Source organism: Acomys minous (genome assembly GCF_964271855.1).
Source record: "Acomys minous genome assembly, chromosome: 6".
In the NCBI taxonomy this organism is placed as follows: Eukaryota; Metazoa; Chordata; class Mammalia; order Rodentia; family Muridae; genus Acomys; species Acomys minous.
The window spans coordinates 102,957,754-102,968,794 of NC_140487.1; the positions used below are offsets into that span (position 1 = coordinate 102,957,754).

An 11,041-nucleotide genomic window follows, 5' to 3' on the forward strand; every position below is an offset into this window, starting at 1 on the left:
ACCAGATTAGTCTCGAACTCAGAGAGGTTGGACTGCCTCTGTTTCCTCACTGCTGGGATTAGAGTTGTTCAACGCGCTGTGTGTGGTGGTGCACGCCTTTAATCCCAGGGTTTGGGAGGCAGAGGCAGGCGGATCGCTGTGAGTTCGTGGCCAGCCTGGTCTATAAAGCGAGTCCGGGACAGCCAAGGCTACACAGAGAAGCCCTGTCTCAAAAAACTAAAAAATAAAGTTGTTCAACACAATGTCACCTTAGCCTTGAAGAGACTAACAGGGACTTTGGACTATCATAGGAAACATTGGAGCGTTGGAGTGTGCCTGCCATTGGGTCACAGGAAGGCCTCATCCTTCCAGCTCTGGTTTAGCAAATGGTTCCGGGGAAGTTCCACTGCCATCGCTTTAGGGGAGCAGTCTGTGTTCTGTGAGGTGACTGCTACTGGTGCGGCCTCACCGTAACAGCAACTGCCATTATTTAAGGGGTGCTCTCCTCTGCCCAGGCCCCTGTTGCTTGGAGCTGGTTTGTTTTGTTTTTGTTTTTCAAGACAGAGTTTCTCTGTGTAGCCTTGGCTGTCCTGGACTCGCTTTGTAGACCAGGCTGGCCTCGAACTCACAGTGCTCCACCTGCCTCTGCCTCCTGAGTACTGGCATTAAGGGCGTGCACCACCACCACCCTGCGCCTTGGGGCTGGTTTTGGCCCTTCACTGTACCTTATAGGCTTATGGGTCAGTTCTGTCTTTGCTAGAGTCCAAGGAAATTTACAGAAAAAAGTGACGGGGGTGGGGGGGAGGGGGTAGAAGTGGAGAAATAGAGCCAAAGGAGGACAAACCACCGTTAGGTTAGGCCAGCAGCCAGTGCCCTCTTGTATGACCGAGTCGGCAGGCACACTGTAAGACATGAGACGTTCTAGTCACTGGCTAAATCACCAGTGCTCAGAAAGTTACGTGTAGACGGCAAGCAGAGGCCATCAGGTGGCCAGCAGCAAGTATGAGCAGCAGGGAGGCTGAGACTGTAACTTTGGGCTTCTCTTGGACCTCTAGATCAAGGCTTGGGAAGTACTATTTTTTTAACTGGAGACTGGGCTTTGCAATGTGTGAGAGCAGAGGCGTCAGTGGGTGGCCTGGGTGTTGCTGTGGGACCCATGCTGCAGTCATGGGCAATCCTCAGGCCTCGTCCTTTCTAGGGTTGGGATTACAGGTGTGTGCCAAAATGCTTGGCTGGAGCCACCTTTCCTAAACGGTCCGAGTGTATTCTGTGGTTCAGCCATGAAAGGGCTACAAACATATGGCTGGTAAACACTTTTAGCCTTGTACACTTAGATGTACAAGATGTTTATATACTTTTCAAATGTTGTGAAAATTCCTTGAACATTGTTTAATCATTTTTAGAATTATTATTATTTATTATTATTATTATTATTATTTCCTTTTTGGTGTGTGTTAAAACAAACAACTGGAGAGCTGGCCAAATTTGTCCCTTTGTTTGCTGCCGGTGCTGGCAAGTAAGTGAATCTTTTAAACAATCTTTCTCATTTTTCTCAACTGATGGGAGGAGTAGGTAGACAAGAAAAACTAATAGTTACTGGTTACTGCTTCGCTGCTCATTAATTGTATAGTTGTACTAATTCACAAGTAACTCTCTGAAGGCCAGAGGGCAACTTCCTTACCAATGCAAACCCAAAGGCACACGGGGTTGGACGGTGTCAGTTTCCTCAGCAAGGTGGGCCTGCAGGCCTGGTCACGTGGTCAGACGCCCCACCCCCCCCCACCCTCTTTGCTTCCGCCTACTGTGTGTGTGGAGAGGCCTCAGTGGGCGGGTCGGGGGCCACCTAGGGCGGGTCTGGAAGTTGGGAGTGACAGGGTGGGCGGGGCGGCGCGACTGTGGTCTCCCGGAAGAAGAGGCATCTGGGGAGGCTGGCGCTGCTATGGCGCTCATCCTCTGCGCGCTGCGCGTCCTGCTCGGCGTCTTCTTCGTGCTCACCGGGGCTGCCAAGCTCTTGCAGGTGTCGGCCCCCGTGTCACAACAAATGGTGAGCTGCGGCTGGGGAAAGACAGCATGTGCTCGGGTTCCAGGCACGAGGACGCCGGGCTTTCCGTTGAGTTTTCTGCACCTTCTCCTGGTGAGAGGGGACGGGACTTACACTACTGGCCAGGCTGTGCCCAGGCCGACTTGGAGCTGGAGAAATGGGAAGTGAGAAAGGGACCGAGCACACCTCCGCATCCCACACCCACCACCCATTGTTCCAGTTTGGGGGAGGTTGGCGAGGCAGATTGATTTGAGACGGTTTCCTCACTATGTAGCTCTGCACAGACCAGGCTGGCCTCGAACTTGCAGAGATTTACCTACCGGAGTCCTGGGATTAACATCTTGCACCACATTAGAAGTCATCTTTTTTAAGCATGGAAACTAGCTTTGAGGGTAAAATGTAATTTGCCAAAAGATGATACAGGTAGTCAAGCAGGACCCAAAGTAGAGTAAGTTAACCAGGACTCTACAGCGTCCAGGGAACCTAGAAGTCACCTGACTAGTTGTTACCCCGCGAAGTGAGGGTCCAGCCGCACTTCAGGCCCTCAGAGAAGCCGGGCTCTGCGGAGGACCCCTGTTGCCTCCTCCCAAGACTGCATACTCTTCTTTTCCCCCTAGCCGAAGGTGGTGGCTTACTTTGGGGCAGATATGGCAAAAGTCAGGACAGCTGTCGTTGTAGCCCTAGCACAAAATCGTAAAATTAAAACTCAAGTGACTTAAAAAAAAAAAAAAGTTCTGGAGTTCTGGAGCAACTCTGTATATGACAACAGGGAGACTGGATTACCTGGCAGTTTGGAGAGGCAGGGTTGCTATCGGACCATAGGAAACAGCCCCGAGGATGGAGAGGTGAGGGTAAAATGCTTACTTTAAGCCGGGTGTGGTGGCGCATGCCTTTAATCCCAGCACTAGGGAGGCAGAGGCCAGCGGATATCTGTGAGTTCAAGGCCAGCTTGGTCTACAAAGTGAGTCTAGGACAGTCAGGGCTATTACATAGAGAGACCCTGTCTCAAAGATTCGTTACTTTAGACCCCCCTCAGCTGCCACAGTGGCATCAGACCCTGAATAGGAGATGGAAGCCATTTTCTGAGGAGCCGTTCCATCCAACCTCTAAACCTTGAAGGGAAACTAGACTTAGCACCAAGAACCTGTGGCCTTTCCCTGGCCCTGGCCCTAGAGGGAAAGGCCCAAGCCCTGCTCCCTTTTCCTGGGATTTGACACTGGGCTATCTATGGAAAGGTCTAGTGAGACAGAGCCATTGCTACACCTGTGGGCCTTTTCACTCGGGAGTGTCAGCCCCAAAGGTGGCCCCTCCAAACTAGGTTCTTCAGCCTGGCTCTGGCCTCTGTTTGTCATGGTATTGTGAGAGGAGCTGGTTACCAGCAGAGGAGGTCTCTGTGGTGCCTTCAGGCACTGCGTCTTTGAGAAACACAGCTGACAGGCGTTCCCTGCCACTCGCAGAAGGCCTTGTTCGAGCAGTTTGCTGAAGTGTTTCCATTGAAGTTGTTCGGCTACCAGCCAGATCCTATAAACTACCAAACAGTGGTGGGCTGGCTGGAACTGCTGGCTGGGCTGCTGCTGGTCGCGGGTCCACCTGTGCTACAGGAGCTCAGCAACCTGCTATTGATCCTGCTCATGATGGGTAAGGGGGCAACGGGGCTCTCCTGGGCGTCATGAAAGAACCTAGCTGCTCTTCCTTTCTGCTGCTGCCTTTCCTCTGGGACCAGGCACACTTCCTGCTCTGCCGTAGCTTCCACAATACTGAAACTAGGTATTGCTGGAAGTTGTGGACCACATCCTGACCACTGGAATTCTGTGACATGCTTTCCCCATCACCTCTGTGGTCTCATAGTGTCCCAGTATGAGCAGGTGGTGCAACCTCCAGCTCCTCTCTCCCACAAGTGCTCACTTTCTGGAAAGTGCGGAACATCAGCTGCCTCTTAGTGTATGGTGGATCTCGAGGGTGTGGTGACAGCCAGCAGGAAAGCTGGAGCCCCCTTGACCACAGACGTGCCAGTGTACCGACAGGACAACTGCTGCTCCAAAGGGTGTTTTGCATCCCCTGGCCAGTGTCACAGTTATGGCCACTCAAACAGTCTTTCCATTTCTAAAGCTTTCCCCCTTTTCAGGTCATTACCACACTTTCACTGCAGGCCCCGTTTTGAATCTTCCAGTACATTCACTAGATTATTTAAAAAAGAGCTGAGGGTGGTGGTGGTGCTGCTGGAGAGGTGACTCAACAGTTAAGTGCACTTGGCTGCTCTTCCAGACGTCCTGAGTTCAATTCCCAGCAACCTCATGGTGGTTCACAGCCATCTTGAATGAGATCTGGTGCCCTCTTCTGGCCTGCAGGTGTACATGCATGCAGGGCACTGTATACATAATAAATAAATCCTTAAAAAAAAAAGTTGAGGGAAAGCTAGTATCCACATCCTCATTCCACTTTGACTCTCCCCTACTCCAGGGGTAGATTCGTTCAAGGTGCTTCTAATTCTTTGCCCTGCTTCCTGGAAGAGGGGTGCGGAGGGATGTTTATGGGCGGGCTTGAGCTGGAGTGGGTGAGCCTGGGCTGGAACCCCTGAGTTCTTGGATTTCCTGTGTGCTCTTCCTCTCCATTCTAGGGGCCATCTTCACCTTGGTGGTTCTGAGAGAGTCGCTGAGGACGTACATCCCAGCTGTCGTCTGTCTGGGGCTCCTGCTGCTGTTGGACACCTTCCAGTTCTTAGCTCGGACTAAGGAAGTGGTTCCTCCTGGTGCACTCAGCAACCCTGGGACTTGAGTCTTCGTGTCCCTCAGTTACCACACAGGAACAGTCTCAGCACAGTGTCCACCACTGTGTCAGGCCCACAGTCTCCCCTAATAACCTATGTTGCCCCCTTTTGAAGGGGGCATTATCATTCTTCATGTCATGTGGAAACAGGAAAAAAGGAAAAACTAAAACCACTCCAAATTCTAATATCACACGGCTAGTCATTTCATGCTCTGGTGTAAAGTGCCTCTTGACTTTCTCTGATTGTATACAGGTGTTTTGTTCTTTAGTGAAAATGAGAGTGTAGTCTAGTTTATTGCCCCCCCCCCTTTTTTTGAGACAGGGTTTCTCTGTGTTAGCCTTGGCTGCCCTGGACTTGCTTTGTAGACCAGGCTGGCCTCGAACTCCTAGCGATCCACTTCCACCGTGCCCAGCCTTATTGCCTACTGTTAAGATCCAGCCTTATTGCCTGTCCATTTACTTCATCAATGCTAACGGCTTTAAGTACTCTATTCTAGGAATGCATCGAGCTAAGGAGGGAAGGTGGCCTGAGGTGCTAGGAGCACTAGGTACTTTTGCAGAGGGCTAGGGTTCAACAGGCTCTTTAACTCCAGTTTCAGGGGATCTGGCGCCCTCTTTTGGCCTTTTGGAGCATCAGTCATGCACATGGTACATACATGTAATATATATGTTATATTACAACTAATACAACTTTCATATACACACACACACACATGAAAACAAAACATACACATAAAATAAAATTATTTTATTAAACGATGTGTTGTATTTACTCCACTTCTTTCTGTCCATGAGGAATATCTGGGTCATTCCCCCCACCGTGTGTGTGTGTGTGTGTGTGTGTGTGTGTGTGTGTGTGTGTGTGTGTGTCTGTGTGTGTCTGTGTGTGTCTGTGTGTGTCTGTGTGTGTCTGTGTGTGTCTGTGTGTGTCTATGTAAAGCTCACAGTAAATTACCTCTGCATATTTCCACAGAAGTAAGGGTGCTGTTTCAAAAAGCATACACACCTGAAGCACGCTGTAAAATTTACAAGTTGACACTGCAGAGTGTAAGTGTCTAGTCCCTGCCCTTGCTCACCCAGCTCCCACACGTTGACACTGCAGAGTGTAAGTGTCTGGTCCCTGCCCTTGCTCACCCAGCTCCCACAAGTTGACACTGCAGAGTGTAAGTGTCTGGTCCCTGCCCTTGCTCACCCAGCTCCCACAAGTTGACACTGCAGAGTGTAAGTGTCTGGTCCTTGCCCGTGCTCGCCTGGCTCCCAGGAGAGGCTTCTTGACATTTATGTCTCTTACACTTGTACAGCTGACATCTGCTAGAACGGCGAGGTGTGGCACTTAATCCAGTGTCCCTCAACACCTGAGTGGAGGTTGGGAGACAGCCAGCTCCTGGGAATGCTCAGTGACTTAGCAGTGTCTAAATTAGATCATGGGAGCGAGGGGGAGAGAGGAAGGGGATGAGCGCACATGTTAGGGCACTTAGTGTCATGTTCTCAAACCATTTTTGCCTGAGTTCACTGGAGTCCTTTTCGGAAGTGATGTTTCTCCCATGGGAGAAGATAGGAAAAAGGCTTTACGTTTTGCAGCTCTGGAGCCTTAACTCACATTGTCACATATGATAGGCAAGCACAGCACCCCTGAACCTTACCCCAGCTGTCTTTATTCTGGGACAAAGTCTTGATGAGTTGCCTAGGTTGGTCTTGAACTTGGTAATGTAAATAAGACTTGCACCATTACCAGACTTCAACTACTTTTTTTTTTTTTTTTTTAGTTTTTAGTTTTTTCAAGATGGGGTTTCTCTGTGTAGCCTTGGCTGTCCGGTACTCACTTTGTAGACCAGGCTGGACTCGAACTCACAGAGACCCACTTGCCTCTGCCTTTCAAGTGCTGCTATTAAGGGCATTCGCCACTACTACCTGGTAGTACCTGGTGGTATCCAGAATTAACTCTTAAAGGCAAACCTTTCTTGACTACCAACACGCAGGCACATGCATACGTGCACAAACCTGGATCCAATCTCATGGTTTCTTTACTACTCTTTCTCACTATTGTAATTAAGCCATTAACTGGGTAATAGATTAAAAAATTTTTTTTCTCTCTTGTCAGAATATGTTTATGTCAATCCATAAGGAATTGCCTTTTTTTGTGGGCTCTCAAATGTTGGCTATTGACAATTGTATTTTAATTTAATCCAACCTAATAAATCCCATGTTCATCTTGCTTGGTGTATCAGTTCCTATGCGTCATACTGTGTCTTGCACAGTGGAAGAACTCAGTTTCAGATGAGTGAATGAAATCTGGATACTGTTAATTTGAAAACTTAGGACTCTGATATTCTGGTGTCTAGTAACTTCCCCTCAAGCATTCTGGGATTGTACAAGCTTGTTTTTCCCTGGTGCGTTCCTGACCCAGAGTTAGGATTGCTTCTCTCACTCTCGCTGGATACTTGCAACGCTGGCATCGCCTCCACGGCGTCAACACTCTTGTGCCAGGACTTGGTGATAATCAAGCTGGAGCTGTAGCCTGTCGTTAGCTGGACCGAGATTGGCCAGCTGAGCTACGTTCAACTTCAGCTGACCGGAGGCTTTCTCAGGGTGCTGATCCCGGCCAGCGGCTCTGGCTCTAATGCACCCCCCATCTCTCTGTGCTTGGATGACCGAGCCATCTGCTCTTAGTAGGAAGGGAAACCATGCCCTACTGCTCACCATGTTTCTGGGAAGTCACTTAAGTCCCAAGGAGTCCCAGCTTGGCAGCCAAAGCCTTCATTGGCAAGGTCCAGCAACCAGCCCCTCCCCCACCCCCGACCACCCTCTGGGCCCTCACACTGAGTTTGCCTTCTAGAGATAAGTTCTGGGAAATTCCTTCTTCCCTTTTTGATAAATGGCTCTCATCGGTCCCTTATTCCTTCTTTAGCTTGTTTCTTTATGTTTTTAAAAGTAACACATGTTCGTGAAAGTAAATTCAAAGCAACAAAGAAAGTGTAAAAATGCAAAGTAACGGTCCCCCGGTGGTAGCCAGAGTTTGTGGTTCATGTGTGTGTGTGTGTGTGCATCGTTCCAGATGTTTGCCATTTCGATCAGATGCACAGGGGCCATTTTTTAATGAGAAAGCTACAAACGGGATAGGATCACATGACTTTCCTATAATTTGCTTTCAGTTTATCTCGTGCAGCTCCCCATAGCTACACATTTTGTTACCTGCAGTCCCGATCTTACTCAGCTGGCCCCTGCAGATGGACATTTGCTTCCGTTATTTTACTATTATAAGCAATGCTGCAACGAATGTCCTTGCTCACGAACTTCTGCATACTTGTAAATTTATAGCCTGAGTTCCTGGCCAGGAAATTGCTGTGTCACAGAGTATATGTGTGCAATTGAATTGTTTAATAACATCACTATACTGCCTCCAAAAGAAAATGCACTCACAATTACACCCCCACCAACCGTATGCAATGGTCCCTGCATTGGTGAGGGTGTGGACCCTCCCCGGCACTAGGTGATGCCACCTGCTTTCTCCAATCATCAGTGCTATGTGTTAACTTTCTGTCTCTATATCAAATACCCGGGGCTGGAGAAATGGTTGCACGGCAGAGCACACTTGCCTAGGACGCCCAAGGCCTCAGAGTCCCTCCCTAGGACATCAAACAAAACAAGAAGAAATAAACAAAAATCTCAAGTGTCTGAGACAGCCAACTCAGAAGGAGAAAACATTAATTTTGACTCCCACGTTTCGAAGCTCTGTCCCATGACTGATTTGGCCCCTAGCACCTAGGGCTGTGAGCAGGCAGCGTGTCATGGAGGAGCATACAACAGAGGATAACCACTCAACTCATGGCCAGGAAGCAAACAGAAATCAGACCCCATTTCTTTCTTTCTTTTTTTTTTAAATCATAAAGCAACCATCAATGAGTTTATTACTACTCTAATTAAATATTAACATGCACCTTCCCATTGGGTGACCTCATGGGTCATGGCCAATATAGAACTTGGACAGGAAATCCTTTGGCCTTGGTGTTTCTGTTTCATGGAAGAACCGCATAATGTGTGTCTTCTGCTTCCACATCTCTGTGGTTTCCTGGAGCTCCATCTTCCCCTTAATGACCAGGAGATCAACCACCCTGGGCAGACCCCACTTCTTAATGGTTTCACCACCTTCTGTGTGAGTTGGCTTTCCCTTTACTGTATCAAAATGCTTGGGCGACTCAGCTTACACATGGAAAGGGTTACTCTGGCTCACAGTTTGGAGATTTTGGTCCATGGCTTGGTGGGCCTGTTGCTTTTGGGTCTATTGCAAGGCAGCATGTATTTATTTTTACACGTATGAGTATTTTGCCTGTATATATATGTATGCGCAACATGTGGCTGCCTGGTACCCACAAAGCCCTTGGATCTTCAGGACTTGGAGTCACAGATGATTGCAAGTCACTCTATGGGTGCTGTGCTCTTGACTGCGGAGCCAACTCTCCGTTCCCTTTACAAGAATTGTTTAAAGCACGTGTGTCTGTGTGTACATATGTGTACCATGTGTGTATAAGCTTATCGACGTCAGAAGAGGTGTCGGATCCTCTGGAACTGGAGTTGCAGGTGGTTGGGAGTGGCCCCGTGGATGCTTTGAGAGAGCAGTGAGCTCATAGCTACAGAGCAATCTCTGCTGCCTAGGGATGGTGCTGCCTACAGTGGACTCGACCCTCCCACACCGACTAGCAATCAAGAAAATGCCCCACAGATGTGCCCACAGGACACGTAACTCCTCAGTTGAAGTTCTTTCTTCCTAGGTGTGGCAAGCTAACAACCAAGATTAGCCTGGGGTCTTGGACGGACATTTCAGGTCCAAACTGTAGCAGTGCCTCATTCTTTTTTTTTTTTTAATTATTTATTTACTATTTATACAGTGCTCTGTCTGCATGTATGCCTACAGCTCAGAAGAGGTCACCAGATCTCATTGTAGATGGTTGTGAGCCACCATGTGGTTGCTGGGAATTGAACTCAGGACCTTTGGAAGAACAGCCAGTGTTCTTAACCTCTGAGCCATCTCTCCCGTCCCCAGTGTCTCATTCTTCTACACAGATCTGAATACATCTACCTCCAAGCTCTGAACAGAGTTAATTGTCTATCTGTCTTTCTGTCTGTCTTTTTTTTTTTTCTTTCTGTCTTCCTTCCTTCCTTCCTTTCTTTTTTTGGGTGTTTTGTTTTGTTTTGAGACAGGATCTCCCTATGTAGCTCTGGCTGTCCTGGAACTCCATGTAGACCAGGCTGGCCTTGAACATAAAGAAGATCCACCTGCCTCTGCCTCCCAAGTGCTGGGATTAAAAGTGTGCGCCAAGATGCCCGGCTTACTTCTTTTTGCTTTCTTGAGGATGTCTCCGTCTCTTTGATGTGTATTTGGAACCTGGTTAAGCAGGAGCGGGAAAAGGAAAGCTCTCATCTGTGCCGCTCACAGCAGCCTACCTTGCTTGTTGGGGGAATGAAATGAGAGTCCAAAAGCACACCACCAGGTCATGTTACTACTGTTACTTCTCCGTGCTTCCATGGGAATCAAGCTGGCTCATCCCAGCATCTCAGCTCAAGGCCAAGAGACAGCGGAGGCCCCTAACATCCTGAATTCACTTGCTCATGCCCGGATGAATTGCTCAGCCCCACAGGCTACGCAAGGCTGGGTCTTTGAGAAATGACCTGGCATCCACACCAGGGCCAGTTGAATCTCCTGAGGCTGAATTCAATTCTGTCCGAATAAAAAAAAATGATTCCCGTTGGCCTCATCCACCCCCCACCCCACCCCACCCGTGGTCTTGTACTACGATGCTTTTGATGTAACATTTCCTCCAGCAAGGTAGTCAGTTTCCGTTGGGAAATGTCCAACTCAGTCTTCTGTGTCTGACCCCGGGGAGGGAAAAAGAACTTGAGAGTCAATTGCCTCTGGGAGGTCAGGCACAATGGAAAGAAATCCTCTGGTTAGAATTACAGTGTGTGTGGCTCCCTTCCTCCCTCCAGGTCAGCTCAGGAGAGAAGGAATGAGAAGAAGATACAGAGGATGCCAGACCGTGGACCACAATGCACTACCAGGCCTTTGGGACTTACTTCCCAGACTTCTTTCAAACTTTCAAAAATTTGACCCAAGACCCTCCTTCAGTTAAAGGAGGAGAAGGGAGTCAAAGCTGCTGTTTGACTTGAAGCCACAGAATTCAGGGAAAACTTACCTGCCCACGTCTTCCAGGGTAGCTGCTGGTCGGGTCTCCTGCTCTGTTGAAGAAGCCAGGAATC

At 48.8% G+C, this 11,041-nt stretch overlaps 1 protein-coding gene across 2 annotated transcripts; it reads left to right on the plus strand.

Annotated features, from left to right (window-relative positions):
• The first annotated feature begins 1,837 nt into the window (after positions 1 to 1,837).
• On the plus strand, positions 1,838 to 5,707 carry TMEM35B (transmembrane protein 35B). Of its 2 annotated transcripts, none has more exons than XM_084785115.1 (3): positions 1,838 to 2,113; positions 3,478 to 3,658; positions 4,638 to 5,707. In XM_084785115.1, exons 1-3 carry the CDS (start codon positions 1,919 to 1,921, stop codon positions 4,793 to 4,795), a joined length of 534 nt encoding a protein of 177 aa, XP_084641241.1. In that variant the 5' UTR covers positions 1,838 to 1,918; the 3' UTR covers positions 4,796 to 5,707. The 2 variants fall into 2 exon arrangements, with proteins under 2 accessions (XP_084641241.1, XP_084641242.1); XM_084785116.1 differs by having other exon boundaries at positions 1,840 to 2,023.
• The last annotated feature ends 5,334 nt before the right edge of the window (positions 5,708 to 11,041 follow it).

What these genes read in the sequence shown, in the direction of transcription:
- TMEM35B (XM_084785115.1), top strand. Translation starts at nt 1,919, where the DNA reads ATGGCGCTCATCCTCTGCGCGCTGCGCGTCCTGCTCGGCGTCTTCTTC. An exon ending in GTTTTCTGCACCTTCTCCTG is followed by an intron (nt 2,114 to 3,477) that starts GTGAGAGGGGAC and finishes TGCCACTCGCAG; the next exon opens with AAGGCCTTGTTCGAGCAGTT. An exon ending in ATTGATCCTGCTCATGATGG is followed by an intron (nt 3,659 to 4,637) that starts GTAAGGGGGCAA and finishes TCTCCATTCTAG; the next exon opens with GGGCCATCTTCACCTTGGTG.